This window comes from Myotis daubentonii, chromosome 8 (genome assembly GCF_963259705.1).
Source record: "Myotis daubentonii chromosome 8, mMyoDau2.1, whole genome shotgun sequence".
NCBI classification, from domain to species: domain Eukaryota; kingdom Metazoa; phylum Chordata; class Mammalia; order Chiroptera; family Vespertilionidae; genus Myotis; species Myotis daubentonii.
The window spans coordinates 83,500,504-83,520,365 of record NC_081847.1 but is presented as its reverse complement, the minus strand read 5'-3'; the positions used below and the strand labels follow the sequence as shown (position 1 = coordinate 83,520,365).

Sequence of the window (19,862 nt, the reverse complement as noted above, 5' to 3'; positions counted from 1 at the left end):
GTCCGCCAGGACCCATGTCAGCAGAGGCCGGAATGCCCTTGGGAGAACCCTCTGCGCCCTGTACAGTCTCTATACGTGAGTGCCTGTGTCAGTTCCCTCCTCGTCTCACTTCTCTGCTCCTTCTCACCTTCCCCATCACCATTTGCTGCTAGATATGTTCCAAAATTTTCCACCCCCAGGTGCCAGCTTCCTCCAGCCTCATCTTGCAGATTTGGGGACCAATAGATGTCATAAATAATTGTCCCCATATTTCAGTATGAATCTGGAAAATTTCTAAACTGTTCATGGACTGTTATACTTGCTATACCAGTATTTAAGCTGCGATGTTCTCTTTTGGCCTTTGTTTTTCTTTTCTTCTTCTTTTTTTGGTACTTTGGTTGTTATTTGAATATTCATTCAAATGTCACTTTCCTTTGGGTTCAGCTGTGCAAGCTAGTTTTGTCCCATAGAAGTATTCAGTGGTGCACATTTTATTTCTCAGATTAGCTAAACTTCTCAAGTCAGGAATTTCCATCAGAAACCAGGCCAGTTGAGGCCCTTGATTGATGACATTACTGTGAACTGTGAGGGTGTTTCCCTGGCCCTTCAAACCTTGGCTGGCACTGGTCTGGGAACATTCGAAGGCAAAGACGGTGCATCTGTATATCTAGGTTTATTAGTAGACTTGACAACTTATCTGATAAATTAAGTCCTGTCTTTCTTTACCTTGCTTTCCCAACTCTGTGAGAGTCAGTTTGGGGGTTAGGAAGCAGGCTGAAACCTGGACCAGACCCTTGTCAGTGACTCCCCCATCTACCCCAACCCTGGGAGACGAAAGCCACAAAAATGTGCAAATTGATGAGTTGGGAGAAACCCTCTGGGCAGTGCCACCACCACTCAGCTTTAAAAGTACAGACCTTCAATCAAATCAGCAGGCTCTGGGGATGACTCACACCAACCAAACTCACAAGGGACTAATTATAAACTGAGGCCTGAAAGCTGGCTTGTCTGGGGAGAGAAGCCTGGTGGGATGGCTGGTTCCAGTCACTGACTCAGGCCCCGGTTCCTGTCTGGTGGGCGGAGTCCTCAGGAGGCCAGCGCTTAGACTCAAAGGTTCTTTGATGGACACGGGATTAACGCAAGGTGAGATGCCTTCAGGCAGCCCCATGTGTGCCCTGTTTCCGCCCTGCAGACACTTGGATCTTAGGAAGTGAGTTTTTATTGAAAATCAGAGCCCCCCTCTCTCGGGCAGTCTTGGGAATACCCGGGCAGACATTGTTACTCCCCAGGCCTGTCTGTCACCAGATCTTCTGCCTGCACAGTGCAAGGACTGGAGGACACATTCCAGTTATTGACAATTCCACTTATTTTAGAGGGAGTTTTCAGCTGGGTCTTCTCGGGACCTTTGGGAAGGGGACCTCAGGTCCTGGGTAATCTCTAGAAGACACTTTATCTCACCTCGCCAACCCAGCTCACAGGTGAGACCCCACAGGAAGCCTCATCAGTGGCCAATTCCACCAGCCTCACTGTCCATGGCTGGCATTTTCTAACCTGATCACCAGATCCTGGGCTTCTGGGTGCCAGATTTGAGACTTGCCCTTCCTTCTGCATAGACTCTGCTTCTCACCAAGGTTAGAACCCCAACCTTCCTCAGATAAGGAAGGTAATGACTGTCCTGTCTGCAATTCAGGCTTCCAGCTCTCACACCCATCTCACAGGGCACATCCTGCCAAGTGTCTTGCATTCAATTTCAAAAAATGATCTGCAGCAGAGGAGGGAACAGTGGCTCAGTAATTCAAGTAGGGGCACTTGCCAGGCATCCCTATGTGACTCTCAATGTTTTGCAAGGCTTTCCAGGCCACAGCTGTGTCCTTGTGGTGAGTTTTCTGTGGGCCACTAGGAAGATGGCAGTGTATTCTTAGAGGACACTCAGGGATGGGGAATTTGGATTGGATCGCCAGGTGCATCCTCAACGACACTTAACATTCCTTCCCTCTCTTCTTCTTAGATCCTCATTGAAGATATTGCGAACAAAAGAAAATATGACTTTCCTCTTAACCGCTGGCTGGCCTTGGATGAAGACGATGGCAAAATCCAAAGGGATATCTTCGTGGGTGGAGCTGAGACCACAGGTAGAAACAAAGAAAAAGGAGACTCCATTGGCTAATAGTTTGCTTTCTGCCTGAGGCTCAGTGTTCTCATCTGTGGGCCTGGAGGACTGCAATCAAGTGGGAGCCAACTGGGTCTTCCAAGAACATTCCTCCTGCTCTTGAAAATGTTCTGTTTCTCTGAGCTGCAGTCTGGGGCTCTGCTGATGCCAGAGGTGATGGAGAGATGCCCCTGAGCAGACACTTACTGCCCAGGGCAAAAGAAGTCATCCATGGGATGAAGCCAGAACCCCTGATACATGTGGGCATTTATAAGGACATTATTTTAACTCCTCCTAATATTGAGTGCTCACTATATACCAACCCTCTGCTAGGCACCTGGCCCATTTCATCTCCTTTCATCCTCACAATGACCCTGTGATATAGGAACTGTTATTGTTCCCATTTCACAGATGAGGAAATGGAGTCACATAGAAGTTAAAAGACCTGCTCAAGGTCTCAAGCTGGTAACTGACAAATCCAGGATTAGATCTACCTCCTAAATCTCTATGCTGTATGAATTCCGTGGAAAACCTAAAACTCCAAGCATGAAAGTCTGTGGAAGTTCCAGAAAATCTATGTTCATGAATGCACATGTGAGAATGCGCTCTGTTGCAGAACCTCCCATGGCTCCCACTGCATAGAGGATAAGTCCAGGTTCTGGGGTGTGGTATTCAAATTGCTCCTTGAACTGGCTCCAGTTCACCATATTAGCAGGATCTTCCAACAGCTTCTCCCACCACTTCCACACACCCTCCATCTCCTCTATCTCCTTTGCATACCTTTCACTCTTTCCTTACCTGCACTCCTCCTCATTCCCCCCACCTCCCCCACAGCTTCTCTCTGCCCTCCCTTATTCTTCCTCTCTCTTTACCTCATGCCTTTTTTCTCAGCCTGTAATGCCATTTCTCTACTTTGTGTTTCCCAAGTTCCTGCTTCCAGTCACTTCCCTGAACCCTCCCCACTTCCTCTACACAGGACAATTCCTCCCGTCTTTGTTCAGGGCACCATGAGCTCCTCTGCTCCAGCGCTGCGGCACCTTGGGCTGGCCTGATCTTTGTTGCACAAGTCATTTGTAACTCAAGTTCACAAATTATTTACCTAAAAACATACATTAGAACAGATTTAACGTAACCCCTGTAACCATGATGCCATTACTTGCCTCCAGTAGTAGAGGAAAGGGAGAAATGGCAGTCAGAGGCTGGGAACTGCTGGCGACCCAGGCCGAGGGAGTATGTCTCGTGTGAGAACAGCATCCGTGTGTGTATTTTGGATAATAAAGCTGGAGACCCATTCTTTTAGGGCAGTGGCCACTCTTTTTCATCCTCATATTCTCCCAATACCTGGCATATAATAAGCACTCAATAAATGTCTGTTGAGCAAAAGAAGGTGTAAATGTTTGAATGAATAATGCATCTATGTAGTTGTACGTGCTAGCTCCCAAATAAGTTTGGGATTTTTATTTCTCTGGGGCCAAGGAGTGAAGGTGGGGGTAAGGTGCAGCCAGGGTAGGAAAGGGAATTAACAAGGACTAATGTGCCATTGCCTTAGACTCTGGGACAGAATGAATGAAGGAGACCAGACCTGTCCAGTTGTCGTCTTTGGTGTTTTCTCTTACTCTGCCCCATCTTGGAGTTTAATCTTCCCTTGCTGGCTCTCCCCCAGAGCTCCAAGTCCTCAGACTGCCTCCCGACTGACCAGAACCCCACAATGTTCTCTTCCTGCCTCAGTCTCCCCTCATCCCACCACACCAACAAGTGCCCTCTATTAAAAATTATATTTTGAAGTGATGAGCAAGAGAGCAAACTAAATGAGTCAGATGGCCCTGAACATAAATCTCTATTAATGGAGTTGACTATTACAATTAAATTAGATGTAGCAGAACTCATCCGGCAGCTATTAAGAATCTGCACATGATAATTAGCATTAATAATAAGTACTATTCTTAGCTATCCCAAGTTCCTCCTTCTCTTTCAGTTTCCTGTGATTAGGGCTGGCAGCTTCCTGTCATAATACCTGCTGTTTATCCCTAGACACAGAGACACTAACACACAAACTCTGAAAGAGATGAAGTGAGGTTGAGAGCGGCACTGGGTGCCATCTGGGGAATGGACCAGGGGATTAGGGCTGTATGGAAGAGGGAGACCTGGGGAGATGGTGGCCAGGGAGGGAGAAGGTGGGCACGATATGGTAGCCAGTGGGCACTGAACCCTGTTCTTTCCCCTCTTGTTTCCACACCAGCTATCTCATACATTGTCACCATCTTCACTGGGGAATTACAGGGGGCTGGGACGAAATCCAAAATCTATTTGGTCATGTACGGGGCCAAAGGGAATAAGAACAGTGGAAAAATCTTCCTGGAGGGTGGTGTGTTTGACCGTGCCCGCACAGACATCTTCCACATCGAGCTGGCCGTCCTCCTCAGCCCCCTTAGCCGGGTCTCCATTGGACACGGCAATGTTGGCGCCAACAGAGGCTGGTACTGTGAGAAGGTAAGGGATGCTCCCTCTCTTCTTTAACTTTTAAATATGAACTAACTCTAACCTGCTTCCTACTTCCTCTGGGTCAGTAACAGGGCACATGGGCAATGCCTTTCACTGGGCATTTTGGATGGTAATGTGCCCATTCACCTTGTCTTGGAGATGGTCAGGAATGGGGCTGTTTTGTTTATGCATCCAAGGGCCAGACACAGGGTAGGGGATCGAGATGTACTCAGTTGGTGGTTGTAGACTATCCCGATTTCTGGTGTGGCATTTAGCTCCAGTTTATAAATCTCTCAACACGTATTTTTAAATATATGTTTGTATTGTGGATACTTATGCTTTAAAGAATATATATAACAAACGTGAGATAAAACCAAAGTCAATTTTGTCTACCACCCAACTTAAGAAATAGAAAAGTTTCAATGCTCTTGAAACTCCTCTGAGTCCTTCCCCAGCCATATAATTCTCTCTCTCTCTCTCCCCAAAAAAGCATACTGTATTATGAGTTTTGTCTCAGTGTATGTTAATAGAAGATTTTTGGAGTGTTCTAGGAACTTTCCTTTGAACATCTATAGTGTGAGTGGCCTGGGCTACATAGACTTCCATGTTCTAAAACCATGACTTTGGAATGCAGGTTCAGATGGAGAGGGTGTAGGAGAGAAGGTTGAATGAAGCTCAAGTCCAGAAAAGGGCAGTTAGTTTTTGTATTAAATTCCAGATATTAATTACCTTTCATGTGATAGATCTTTTTTTACAAGACAAATATAGGGAATTAATTTCGTATCCAAGTTACTTTGGTTCAGATTGAGATTTTTACAATGTGCTTAAGGAACTATGGTATTTAAAGAGGTTATTGAGTATAGAGGAAAAGGTTTGAGATTTGGGCTGGTAAATTGGAGGATGGATGATACCTATTTGGGAAGACTTCTTGGAAGAGGTATTTCTGGATCTAAAATGAGATAAGCAATGGGAAGAAAGTGCATTCCTTGAAGGTCTTAATGTAGATGACCCTAAACATGGGGCTGAGGAGGCTGCTGAGCGTTGCAAGCCGGTCCCAATGTGTGGTCTGCTCCCGCAGGTGGTGATCCTGTGCCCCTTCACCGGCATCCAGCAGACCTTCCCTTGCAGCAACTGGCTGGATGAGAAGAAGATGGATGGGCTGATCGAGAGGCAGCTCTACGAGATGGTGTCTCTCAGGAAGAAGAGGATGAAAAGTAGGTGGAAAGGCCCAGAGCCTGGCAGCCCCCCAGGCAGGGGCAGGAAAGGCCAGGGCGTCAGACCACTGGGCAAGAGCTTCAAGGGGGTCCACTCTGCTTCTCAGTTCTCCTCTGGAAAGGAAGAGCAGGGTCCCCAGAGAGCTTAGGTCTCCAGGGTCTAGGCCAGTGGTCGGCAAACTGCGGCTCGCAAGCCATATGCGGCTCTTTGGCCCCTTGAGTGTGGCCACGAAGTTTCAATCGCACTGTACGTGCACGCCCGCACGTGGTATTTTGTGGAAGAGCCACACTCAAGGGGCCGCAGTTTGCCAACCACTGGTCTAGGCCACACACCTGCCACCAAGGCTGGTACCCTGGTGTCCTCAAGTTGAATAAGCTGCCATGATGGACTAGATCAGTGGTTCTCAACCTTCCTAATGCCACGACCCTTTAATATAGTTCCTCATGTTGTGGTGACCCCCAACCATAAAATTATTTTCGTTGCTACTTCATAACTGTAATTTTGCTACTGTTATGAATCGTAATGTAAATATCTGATATGCAGGATGTATTTTCATTGTTACAAATTGAACATAATGAAAGCATAGTGATTAGTCACAAAAACAATATGTAATTATATATGTGTTTTCCGATGGTCGTAGGCGACCCCTGTGAAAGGGTCATTCGACCCCCAAAGGTGTCGCGACCCACAGGTTGAGAACCACTGGGCTAGATGAATGGCTCAACACTGTGCATTCTGAATGCACTGGACATAGGTAGGTGGAGTAGACCCTTCTCCCTGTGTAAAACACTTCCTCCATTATGCTACGCTTCCCCCATTAAAGGAACATAAGTCTCCCTCTTTCAAATAGCAAGGAATCCCCGGCTGCCTAAAATTGGCACTTGTTACAATGGGCTTTGTGAGAGTGGGGCACACCTATGCATAACCCCTGCTTCAGTCCCGATCACCTTTGATTTGCTCTTCTTCCCCACGGGTACCATGGAAATCTCTTTGCTTATTAAAGCTTTTGGTGCAACTTGACCTGTCTCTGCAGAATTTGCTTGGTCCCTGTGGGTCTGGACGACTGACTTAAAGAAAGCTGGTACCAACTCTCCCATCTACATCCAGCTTTATGGGAAGAAGGGGCGGACGGATGCGCTTCTCCTGAACCCCAACAACAAGTGGTTAAGACCGGGCATAATTGAGAAGTTTAGGGTAGGAGAGAAGTGTGACAGGGTGGGAGGGAGGAAGGAGGAAGGGGCGTAAGAGGCATTTGTCATGGGATTCTGGTTTTCTGAGCCAGGGTTGGGTGAAGTGTGAAGACACAAAGATGCAATGGAGACTTGAGGTCCCCATGAGGAGTGCCACATGTGATCTATGGATAATGCATTAAATGGGGGGCAGGTTAGCTCTGGCCCTTCATCTGAATCAGACAGTCCAGAGCCAAGCCTGGGGGAAGAGGCAAGTGTGGAATGGTTGTGAGCATCCGGGAGCCCAGAGATCCTGAAGCCAGTTAGTGTCAAACCACCCGATCTGGACTGAATTAGAGAGTGAGGAGCAAATTTGAGGGAGCGACAATTTTAGAACATTTTCAAAGAAATACACCTTTAAATTTCCCGTATAGATACATATATAACTAGAGCAAGGCTTGTTTTGCCAGCAGAAGTGCAGCTCTGACCTTTAGGTAAGAATACTTTGCAACGTGCTGCTCTCTTCTCAGACCACCCCACCGGTGCCGCTATTATACCACTCAGTTCATTGCTCTTTCTGTGTTTGTCTTCCTGGCCAGACTGCAAGCCCCTAGGGAAAGGGCACGGCTGCTGTATTGATCTTTTTGTCTGTTTCAGTGCCCAGCAGAGCTGTGGGGCTGTGGGCTTGTACTAATTTGCAGGGCTGCCATCTGGATTTTGTTCCTGGAAGTTCACTGCTTAGGAGATTTTCTTTAGTCTGGATCCTACTGTGGGTCAGTTATTTTTGTTCAATTTCACGAGCTCAGACCGAAGCCTAGCTGCCCATGGCTATCTCACCCTCTGGTTACAAGGGCCTGAGAGGACACAGTATATGAGAGTGGACTGAAGCAAACCCATCCTTGTTGCTAAAGAAACAGCCCAAAGCAGGTTCCCTCCTGGCAGGGGGTCAGCTATGAGGATAAACACATTTCACTTGGTTGTCCCCACTCAAACCTTGTTATTTCTCACTGTAGTTTGAGCTCCCGGATCTCGGCAGGTTTTACAAGGTTCGGGCATGGCATGATAGCATGACTCCTGGCTCTGGGTGGCATTTAGAAAAGGTAAGATGCACCATCTCGGGGGTTGGGAGGTGGTTGGGAGAGGAGCGAGAATGGGCCCTTTCTGATGAGCCTGTCACCTCAATTTGCTTTGTATATGTTTGGAGTGAGGGTGGAAAAAGGTTACAGTAAGACACGAATTTGGACACAGCACACAGGGACTTACTGATGGGGCGGGGACTTATAAAGTAGACTAAGAAATTGCTCAGGTGTGCAGTCTTACCTTGCATTCTGCCCCAGCACCTGGCTGCTAGGCAAATGTAGGTCTCAGGGGCCTGAAGGATACGTATTAAACTGGCACTCTACCTCCCACAAGAGTCATCTCTAGATAATGGCCTTGGCCTCCTTGAGATCAGATAGCAGCTTGAGGACCACAGGGCATGGGTGAATATCTTTGGTACACACACTTGCTCACCCCAGGACTTCATTCCAGATGACCTTGATGAACACTCTGACCAAGGACAAATATAACTTCAACTGCAATCGCTGGCTGGATGCCTTTGAGGATGACAACGAGACTGTGAGGGAGATGACTGCAGAGGGCCCAACAGTGCGGAGGATAATGGGCAGTAAGTGCTCACCAGTTGTCCATCCGGGGGAGGCAGTGGAGCCTCTATTTGGTGTGCCAATGAGGGTCTGGCCAATGAGCTGGTAGTCTTGTCCACTGCGCATCATCAGGCTCCATGTGAATGCCAGGGAGGATTTAGAGGTCCAACCTCAAGACCATCTTGAAGGAGCCATCTCCAAGGCCTGATGCCAGAGTTCTGTGGTGATAGGTGTGGGAGATGGAGGGGAGATGTATGGACCTTTAAGTTGGTTATGAGGGCATGAGAAGAATATGCACTGGACAATATTTCTCTAGGGCTGCCCTGAAATTAAAGGAAACATCCCTTTTCAAATTATGTACAAGATGCCCCCCAAAATGGAAGGCTGGATCTGGTAGCCATGCTTGGCTGCTCCTGATGGGTCCTCTATTTAAAGCTAATAGGACCAGGACAAAGCTCTTAATCTGGAGTCCAGTATCCACATTCAAAGGGGTAAAGGGAGATCATTTTGCCTCTAGGTTATAGTAGCAGCGTGTTGGCAAATACACAGCACATGTCCTGTCCTTTTCCTTGGCAGACATTACTGAGCGATCACAGCATTCTCTGCCACTGAGTATGAAATGAGCTTCATAGCTCTCAAATAGCATCCAAGCAGACATTGATCAGAATTGGCACTTAATATAATTAACTTATTTGTTATACTCACGGTAGTCCATAATTTGTTAGTAGTAAAGTAGTATTGCAAAATTATAGAGTTAAGAATATATAGACAATGATGTCACTCACAGTTCTAGTAGCCCTTATACATATTTCCATAGTGTCACTTTTCAGGCATTTGCACATCAGTAAAAGCTCAGTATATATTTATTGAAATTATTTGAACAGAGTTAAATACTCAAAAACATAGAAACTCCAAGCAACACATATCTAAAAAGAGATCAGCCAGTCTGTTAGTCTAATTAGCCAATGCTTGCAGTTAGCACTATTTTATGGTTCTTCTTCATTTTTAATTAAAATGTATGGTTACAGAATATTAGTGTTCAAGGGCCCTTAAAATAGCCTCATGCAGATAAGGAAACTGAGGAAGTTCTTGCCCTGGTTCTCCATTGGGTAAACAGAGTTGGACAGAGAACAAGGTCTCTTGCCTCCTGGGTCAGTGACTATACCCTGCCTGCTCACATTCAGTAGTATTTTCTTTGAAAACAAGGCAATTATTTCTCCATTGTGTTTTGTGGCATCACTCCACTATGTGATCTTCATCACAGATGTAACTCAGACATTTTCCTGCTCATGTTTGTTTATGATTTTACTGTTCATCTCTCCTCTCCACTCTTCCGCTTTCACTCATGGGAGCAGGAGTCGTCTGTCTTGCTCACTGACGAATTCTTGTACTAATTATGGCACCTCACACCTACCAGGTTCAGTAAACAGATATTGTTTTGTTTTTTTAAAAAATATATTTCTTTATTGATTTCAGAGAGGAAGGGAGAAGGAGAGAGAGAGAAACATCAATGATGAGAGAGAATCATTGATCGGCTGCCTCTTGCACACCCCCTACTGGGGAACGAGCCCGCAACCCAGGCATGTGCCCTTGGCCGAAATCAAACCTGGGACCCTTCAGTCGCGGGCTGATGCTCTATCCACTGAGCCAAACCGGCCATGGCCAGATACTGTTTTAAGTGAAAAGTGAGGCTGTAATGTGCAAAGATGCAGGTCTGCTTCCTTCACGGCACATCTTCAACACAGGAAGAAGCTGCTGCCCGTCCCATGGTGGCTGTGTTATGTGCCCTTTCTCTCTGCTTGTCTTCCTGGCATGTCCTTAGTGCTGGACAGTTCCAAAGAGAAGGCTCCATTCTGGTTCACAAAGTAGAGTTATCCTCCTGGGGAAGACAGGACACACATGAATTAGAGAAAAACCTAAAGCAAAAAGCTCTCCTGGCTTGGATGGAATCAAATGCCAAAATGTTGGCATGAGACCTGTGGTCCCCAAACACTGCAATGCCAGCCCCAGGGAGCTTGCAAACAATGCAGTCTTAGGGGTCCCACCTCTGGAAACTAAAACCTGGGAGGCTCGGAGTGAGGCTCAAGAACCTGAATTTGTATAAGTTTCCCGGGGATTCTGATGATGGACTAGCAGTGGGAACCTCTGGTCTGTCTGGGACAGGGATTTGCAGGTTTGCAGGGACTGGGTGGTATGATATGGGATTTGATAGCTGGGGAAGGAGCAAGGTCAGCGCAGATGAGAGCTGAGCGGAGAGGAGGAGGCCGTGCTTAGAGGTAGGGAGTAGTAGGGCCGGTATGGGAGGTAAGGGCTGTCAGTCAGTGGTGGCCCTTCTTTCTGCCCATAGTGGCCCGGCACCGTGTGACCATATGCACCGGGGACCTCCGAGGGGCCGGGACAGATGCCAGTGTCTACCTCTGCCTTTATGGTGACGTGGGGGACACGGGGGAGCGGCTGTTGTACAACTGCAAGAATAACGACGAGATGTTTCAGAAAGGCAACGTGAGTTGCAGCAATGAGCCACCACCCCTCCCTGCCCTCACCCTCACCCTCACCCTCACCACCCCCATTTTCACTCCCCACTCTGCTCTGCCAAGCACAGCTGACAGCTGGTACTGAGCCATCTAAGAGGCTGGCTCCGGGTAAGGGGAGTGGGGACCTAACATGCCTGACACCCACGGGCTCTAGGACCATCTGGCTGGGGCTCTGGCTTTGCTGTGTCTCCCCCTTGGTGTTGGGTCCCAGGGGAACACCGTCTCACTGGCCTCATGTCCTCCCTGCCTCCCCCTCTGAAGGCCGATGAATTCACCATTGAGTCGGTCACCATGCGGAAGGTGAGGCGGGTGAGGATCAGACACACGGGCATAGGCGGGGGCAGTGGCTGGTTCCTGGACCGGGTGCTGGTGAGAGAGGAGGGACAGCCTGAGAGCGACAATGTGGAGTTCCCATGTCTCAGGTATGTGGGTCCTGCCTGCTTTTAGTTTCCCAGCTTAGCTTATGGGCCCCAGTTCTGGGAAGACCCAGCCCTACGAGCAGGACCAGGGAGCAAAACAGTGGCTTAGGGAAGTAATTGGCGCAGAAAGAGATGGCCCTGCTGGAGGTGCTAGGCTCGTCCCCAACCCACAGGTGATGGAGGGCACACCAGTGTCCCTGTGTGGCGCTAGCGTGCGTACTTAAGTTCTAAGATGTCAGCATTTTTTTCATGTTGAAATGTGACAATTTCAGAATTCAACCGAAAGTTAACTCAGAGAGTTACACGCTGAATCAAACTTTTGAATCAAAGGTGTTTGTTTTTTATGTGGATAGCCTTCCAATACATCTCTTCCCTGTTAATATATTTCAAGACACCTTACTTTGTTTTCATTTCCCTTCCCCAGCTTATCAATGAGGTAAAGTTTCTTTTATTTTTTTCCTTAAATATTTGGATTTTTTTCGTAGCCAGTTTGGGCTCCCACTGACTTCTAGAAGTTACTGATAGAGACATTTTAAAAATGAAGAACAATATTCGTGGGTCTTTTTTGTGCTGCCAAGTTGGCCCCCTGCACTCACCAGTAGCAATGTCTGGGAGGTGTATGTAGTGAGCTTAATTTGAGGCTTAGGACTGCTGGTCTTTGCAAGGCCCGGGTCCAGGCAAGTCCTGCACCTGTGGATGAGGTGCTGCGTGTCCAACTCACTTCACTGGGGCTGGCCCAGGCTTCTGGGGCCGCACTGGGACAGCCCCGCTGTGAATGCACTACTCTTCCCTGTCCATGCACACACATGCACTCAGGTGCACGCACACACACACACACACACACATACACACACCCCAGGAGCCCAGGAAGAGCAGTTTCCCAGCCATGGTGGGCCACTGGGATGTTCCCACCTGAAACTTTTATGTTCATTGCAAAGGTCTCTAGTCTTCAAAGTGTAGCCACTGTTACCATTATAAGAGATTACATAGGCACATGGAGACACATTTGGTCAAGACGCAAGTATCTTGGTTTCCTCATTGCCCTGGAGAACAACAAGGATGTCTCTTCTGCCCATCATCCTGTATCACAGACCATCTTGAGTACTGGGGCCGAGACAACCCGTGCTTATAGATTGTCTGAGTTCTCAGGCGGGTCTCCGTGCTCAGAGGGAACAGTGCTTTTTTGATGAATTCGCCCAGTGTTTTTGCTAGCTGATGACCAGCAGAGAGCTGGGTCCATGGCCCACGGTAGCAGGTTGATGAATCAGTTACCCAGCCCCAGCCCTCAGGGTCCACACCAGCGCCTCTTTGTTGGCAAATCTTGCTCACCCCTGAGGACTCAGATCAAAGTCCCTTCACCTCGACCCTTTCTCCTTTCCCTGAATTCCTGTTGTAGTTACTTTGATCTAACATCCCTCCCTGTCTTCAGTGCCTCTGCCAGTCTATCCTGTCTTCTTAACCAGACTGTAGGTCCTTGAAGGGCTGGACTGTGTCTCAGTTATCTCCTCTGTCTTCTCCTCACCCCAGAGCCCTTAGCACAGCGCACACACAAGGTGGGCTCTCAGGAAAAAGGTGGTTGTTTTGATGATAGCGATGTCCTAGGTGTTCATGGCGTTTAGGACAAACTTGTTCACCATAATTGCCAAGGTCGCACATCGAGTGACCCTTCCACCTCTCCAGGCTCATCTGCCAGCACCTACCCTTTACTCGCTGCATTCCACCCACATTGGCCTTCGGTCAGCTTATCCCAGCCTATGTTGTTCCTTCTGGAATGTGCCTCCCTTTCCTCTGGATAACTCCTAGCCATCCTTGCCATTTCAGCCAAATATCACCTCCTTTGGGCAGTCCTCCCTCCCCAGTCTGGGTTGGGGTCCTTCATTCTAGCTCTAGAGGAACCATTTTCCTTTGCTTGAGTTCAAAGTGCTGGCCTCCCTGGTGACTCTGCATAAAATGTGTGATGGTTGGTTGTCTGCCTGCCCCCCTCAAAGAGCTAACAGTCCCTCATTTGCCCACCAGGTGGTTGGACAAAGATAAGGATGATGGACAGTTGGTCCGAGAGCTGCTGCCCAGTGATAGCAATGCAACACTGAAGAGTAAGTTGTTCTGATGACCAGGTGCTGGCGGGCCCTGGGCGTGACAGGCGCCCTCCCTTGGCTACACAGAAGCAAGCCCTGGAGAAAGCACACGCTCCTCACTTCATTGGCACCAGGAGGGTGGAGAGAAAGGGGCTCCAAGGGAGGATCTGGAAATCTGTCTGTCTGTGCTGTGCACACAGGCTCTTTGTGGCCTTGGGGATGGGGCCCTGAGAGCATTTGGACCTCGCTTGGTTAGAGTAACAGAAGCAATAGCACTAAAGCTAAAAAGTCCTTCCTTGTGCACAGATGATGCAAACCTTCCTGGGTGATAAAATAGCGTAACCCCAGCATTGTGTCCCACTTAAGAACCGGGTCTTCAGGTCCACATTAAGTCCACATTAGGACTTCACTCCTGGCTGTCTACTGATCAGCTGTTGACTTCTTGAGCCAAACACATAAGCTTCTGAGGCTCCAAATCCTCACTTATAAAGCCGAGGTCAGAATACTTAGCAGTAATATTGTGCATATAATGTACTAAGGGGCCGATGCTCCCTTGGCCTCAGATTCCTCATCCATCAGATGAGAAGTTGCTTTCAATCCTTTGCCTCTTACACGTTAGTGTTGCCTGCGTCCCTGTTCCTTGAACGTTCACGCTGGGTGGGGCAGGTCGAGCAGGTAGTAGAATTCTGCTGTTGTAGATGAGGGCGCCCCGCAGGGATGAAGGGAGCCCTGTCTCAAGTCACAGGACTACTTAGAGCAAGAGTCCACCCCTGGTTTCAGACCCGCCCCCCCTTCTGCTCCATGCTGCCTCCTGCTGGCCCTGCATTAACCCCCTTTCTTCCTGCCTCGGACTATTTAGACTACCGCTATCATATCCGCTTGAAGACGGGGGATGTCCCTGGGGCCAGCACCGATTCCACAGTCTTCATCAAGCTCTATGGCGATAAATCTGACACCATCAAGCAAGACCTTCTTGTCTCTGACAACAATCTGAAGGACTATTTTGAACGTGGCCGCGTGGACGAGTTTACCCTCGAGACCCTGAACATTGGGACTGTAAGTCTCCTTCCCAGGACCACATGACATCATCTCACCCATCCCCCTGCATATATCTATCTGCCTGTGGATACACACACACGCGCACACACACACACACACACACACACGCCACTCATGTACACAAGGATGAACTTATTTTGAAGGGAAAAAATGCCCACGTGGGGGTTAATGAGGTCCGTTGTTTTCCTGCTATGACCTAGAACAGCAGCAGATATGTGAATAGTGGTGAAACTTTCAGAGTCTCTTTGGGGATGGAATGCATGTATATACTGACTGTAGATCAGCTGCAAAGAGACACTGAGTACCCATAACAGTGAGATCATGGCTGACATGGACAATTTTCTAAATCTGGTGTTTTGGCACCAGACTCCTAGCTAATATCACCCCTACAAACCATCACAGGGAGAATCTGGGGGGCTGGAAGGGACCTCAAAGGCTATCTTATAATTCCATCTAATGTTAGAATTGCCCAGCAAACAACATTTCAAAAAAATGTAAAAGCAATTTGAACACTGCAGAGCCACATATATATAAGGATGGTAGCATGATCATCTACACAATCATCTATGTTGCCTGTGGGCAAAGATGTTAGAATTACAATGAAAATAGCAAAGCCAGTAAAGTACTGAGTGCTACTGGAAAGAGGAAACATTCCCAGACCAAGAGGGGAGGAGGAATTGGATACAGATGACAGCCCCCTGAGAGGCTGTCCACATAGTGTCACCTACAGGATGGAAGTGTCAGAGAAGAAATGCAGACACACGTACAACAGTGCATGTTTAAAACAAGTCAAAGCCACATCAGTGACATGGCTACCAGCCACAGATGGTTAACATTGTGAATGTTTGCTTTCTTGCCAAGTCACCACATTATTATTAATTGTGTATTAAGTACCCGCCTAAGTACACACCAGAGCTTTCAAAGTTCATGCCTCACCTGTTCCCCCACTTGCTTCTCGCAACACCCGCCGGAGGTGAGCTGGACTAAAGAGGGAGCAGAGATTCCAGACAGGAGAGGCGGTGCCCTCGCCCCCAGCTGGCTGCTGGCGGACAGGCCCGGGGCCCAGCCTCCTCCTGCTTAGCCTCCCTCTCCTGAGAAACTGGGGTTGAGTCACAGTTTGAGCAGGTGTCTGGGGAGGTAGGGATGGAGGCATGGAGGTTTCTGGGCACCAGCTCCTTGCTCACCCACAGCCTGGTTTTCCTTCCAGATCAACCGGCTGCTGATCGGGCATGATGGCACGGGCATGGGCGCCAGCTGGTTCCTGGCCAGTGTGCAGATCCGTGTGCCCCGCCAAGGCAAGCAGTACACCTTCCCTGCCAACCGCTGGCTGGACAAGAACCAGGCTGATGGGCGCCTGCAGGTGGAGCTCTATCCCAGTGAGGTCGTGGAGATCCAGAAATGTATGGAGGGGGCAGGGGTGGGATGGCAACATCATTCCCCTGTGGGGTGGGGTGGTGGGGTTGGAGGACAGACTGTGGGGCAACTTAGGTCTTATCTCCAAGGGGAAGAGTGAGGGGAGAAAATGGGGGCTTCCGCTGGTACCATGTTTCCAGAAGGGAGGAGGGCTCATTGCACAGATGGGGAAACTGAGGAGTCAAAGGATGAAGCACTTTGTCCTGGGCTAAAGTTAGCACGTGACTTTATAAGAAATGTACATTCTCAGTCCTGTGGACAGGAGGACATAGTCCATGTCTTCCCCTGGGAAGACTGGCTGAGGAGATAAAGCTGTTTGTTCAGTCATTTATTATATATGTAACTAGAGGCCCGGTGCATGAAAATTTGTGCATTCGGGGGTGTCCCTCAGCCCGGCCTGCATCCTCTCACAGTCCAGGACAACCTCGGGGGATGTCCACCTGCCGGCTTAGGCCTGCTCCCTGGGGGATCAGGCCTAAGCTGGCAGTCAGACATCCCTCTGGTAGCCCGGGAGCCCTTGGGGGATGTCCAACTGATGGCTTAGGGGGAATGGGCCTAAGCCACAGTTGGACATCCTTAATGCTGCCAAGGAGGTGGGAGAGGCTCCTGCCACCGCCACTGCACTCACAGCTGTCAGCCTGGCTTGTGGCTGAGCGGAGCTTCCTCTGTGGGAGTGCACTGACACCAGGGGGGAGCTCTTGCTTTGAGCATTTGCCTCCTGGTAGTCATTGTGCATCATAGTGACTGGTCGTTCCTGGTAGTTCTGCTGTTAGGGTCAATTTGCATATTACCCTTTTATTATATAGGATGTTTCTCTGAGCCAGCACTTCCCTAGGCTCTGTGGGGGCAGCCATGAGCAAAACAGATAAAATTCTATCCTCATGGATTTCATATTCCACCAGGAGAGACAAACAATAAATATATACGGCCAAGTAAGAGTTGTGATGAAAAATGGCATGGGGGTGGGGCCTTTATGGACAGGGTGGTGACATCTGTGAATGAAGGCGAAGTTCAAGGTGACCTGGCCACCCATTGCACATAATGCAAGAGCCATAGGTCATGGTGGGGCTCAGAGAAGCAAGAGATTATCGAGAGGGTCAGGAAGACAGTGGGACCAAAACCTGCGTTTGCTCACTTTCCTCACCTCTGCGTTTCTACATCTACTCTGAAACAAGTGCACAAGGCTCCCTCCATAGGAAGCTTCCCTGAGAGGATCCCCGATACAAACTCACCTCTCTTTCCCAGAACCCGTTGTGTCTTTCCGTGTGTGCATTTTCTGTCCCCAACTAACCTACAGGTTCCTTGAGGGCTGTGTCACATACACATGTTTTGTAATGGTACCCGCTAGTGTGAGGAATCAACTCCTTCCCTCTTTTTATGAATTAGGACTTGATTTCCAACAGAGTAATACAGATACTAGTTAACAACAGAAAGGTAAAAACACAGTAGTTCCCTTCCTCTGCCCCAGCCCCCTTCTTCAGAGGTAACAACTTTTCAATTACTTTAGCTTTTTCTCCTGAAATGTACCTCCATATTTTAAATAATGTGCTTTATCAACTTCTTGATTTTCTTTTCAGTCAAAGACATTAACTATTGACTTTCTACTCCAGAAAAGGAGGATTTAGCTCTTTAACACATGTGCATGTGTAAGTGTGTGTGTGTGTATACACCTACACGCTTCCCCTCCTTCCAGCCCTCAATAAAATTAAGTCAAAATTCAATTTTTACACTATTATGACTATGCAAATATTATTCACTGCTGAAATACCTACTATGCAATGGCTGCATTCCTGCATTGAGCGTTTGCTCAATGTGTGCAAACCCAACAGGAATTCTGTTGATTTTCTCTCTACCTCCTTCTCCCCTAATCTTTTGTATACAATTTTCTGTTTTTTTTCCTGGAGTTTAGTGATAACCTTGTTTTTTCACTTGCATAGTTTTCTATATACCTATCTGCATTTCTATATACCCATCTGTATAGCCACCTGTCTATATAAGTGTGCTAGGACTGCCGTAACAAAATACCAGACTAGGTGGCTTAAACAACAAAAATTTATTTTCCCATAGTTCTGGAAGCTAGCAGTCCAAGATCAGGTGTGACTAGGTTGGGTTTCTTGTGAGGCCTTTCTCCTTGCCTTGCAAATGGCTGCCTTCTCACTTTATGTTCACATGGTCTTTCCTCTGCATGAACAAGTCTGTCCTATTCATCTCTTATAAAGACACCAGTTATATTGCATTGGGCTCCATCCCGATGGCTTCATTTTAACTTAATCACCTCTTTAAAGGCTCTATCGCCAAATGCAGTCACATTCTGAGATACTAGGGATTAGGGCTTCGACATATGAATTTGGGGAGACACAGTTCTCCCACAATACCATCTTATCGCTTATCGCCATGTCTCTAGCAGAACTAAACATTTGTGCATGTGTGCAAACACAACAGGAATTCTATTGATTTTCTCTTTACCTCCTTCTCCCATCTCTGTCTTAAGACATTTCTTTGGGAACCTCTGCCCTCTAGGCTGCCACAAAGCTCTCCTTTTGGTACTCCCTTTCTTGCCATCTTTTTGGAAATTCCTCTTTTTTTGGTTGTCCCATTTCCTGGATTTCACATCTTTCTCTTCTTTGATTTATTTCCTCATTTCAGTAGAACACATTCTCTACTAGTAGCTCCCAGAGAAAAGGTGGAAGAGAAATGGTGAGACCTTGCATGTCTGCCAATGTCTTTCGTCTATTCTCATGGTTGATCAATAGTGTGGCTTGCTACAGAATTCTGAGTTGAACTTTTCCCCTTAGAGTTTAGAAAGAATTTTTCTACTATCTTCTAGCTCCTTGTGTTCCCATTGAAAAGTCTGGTGCCATTCTGTGATCCAAGGCCTTAGGGTTTTTTTTCCCCCTCTCTGAAAGCTTCTAGGATCCTATTTTTATCTCTGGCATTCTGAAACTTTATGATGTCTTCACTGCCTTTTGTGATTTAGTTTCATCCATGGTTCTTAGAATTCATGGGCTCCTTCCATCCAGAAGCATTTTTTTAGTTTGGAGACTTTTTTGTATTAGTTATTTGACAATTGACAACTCTCTGTTTCCTCTGTTTTCATTAGAACTGAACTCTTAGTAAGATATTGGACTTCCTCTGATTTTCTTACCCTTATATCATTTGTCATTTTGTTCTTTGGAAATTTCCTTTTTGTTCTTCAGAGCTGTTCTTGACTATATCCTTGCTGTGGAATACTTCATTCCAGCGATCACATGCTAATTTCCAATGGCTTGTTCTTGTTCTCTGACTGCTCATTTTTATCTGACCTAATTCTGTATCACCCTAGCTGCTCATTGTTCTGAGAATCGAGGGTCGGAATGGGGTTGGGAGTCCTCTTCCTTCAGAATGCCAGCCTTTACTGTACCCCCTGTTATCCATGTGCTAGCTCACCCTCACTCCCAGCTGAGCCTGGTATTTCTAGTTCAACTTCTTCAGACTTGCAGCTAATCCTCTTGCTTTCAGCCTCCAGTTTCTCACATTGCCATGGTAATGGAAGATCCTCGTCTTGTTGAAAATAAGTCTTTACTTGAAAAAAAATCATGATATTGTCTTACAGCATTGCTGAAAGGGCAAGTCTTAAAATAGTCACTGAAAAAATATGGCCTCAGAGTTCTGAAGGCATTTGGCTCTCCACTGGGAAGCGCCCTCTAGTGGTGCAGACCTGTAACATATTTCCACCCTCTAACACAG

At 47.6% G+C, this 19,862-nt stretch overlaps 1 protein-coding gene across 1 annotated transcript in view; it reads left to right on the top strand.

Annotated features, from left to right (window-relative positions):
- LOXHD1 (lipoxygenase homology PLAT domains 1) overlaps window positions 1-19,862 on the top strand; it is a 102,134-nt gene that overhangs the window by 31,986 nt on the left and 50,286 nt on the right. Inside the window, exons 7-17 of the mRNA XM_059707222.1 lie at window positions 1,988-2,111; window positions 4,368-4,618; window positions 5,688-5,823; window positions 6,858-7,018; window positions 8,007-8,093; window positions 8,524-8,659; window positions 10,984-11,138; window positions 11,432-11,592; window positions 13,606-13,682; window positions 14,524-14,720; window positions 15,931-16,123. Of these exons, the coding sequence (XP_059563205.1) occupies window positions 1,988-2,111; window positions 4,368-4,618; window positions 5,688-5,823; window positions 6,858-7,018; window positions 8,007-8,093; window positions 8,524-8,659; window positions 10,984-11,138; window positions 11,432-11,592; window positions 13,606-13,682; window positions 14,524-14,720; window positions 15,931-16,123 (1,678 nt within the window). The remainder of the gene's footprint in view (window positions 1-1,987; window positions 2,112-4,367; window positions 4,619-5,687; window positions 5,824-6,857; window positions 7,019-8,006; window positions 8,094-8,523; window positions 8,660-10,983; window positions 11,139-11,431; window positions 11,593-13,605; window positions 13,683-14,523; window positions 14,721-15,930; window positions 16,124-19,862) is intronic.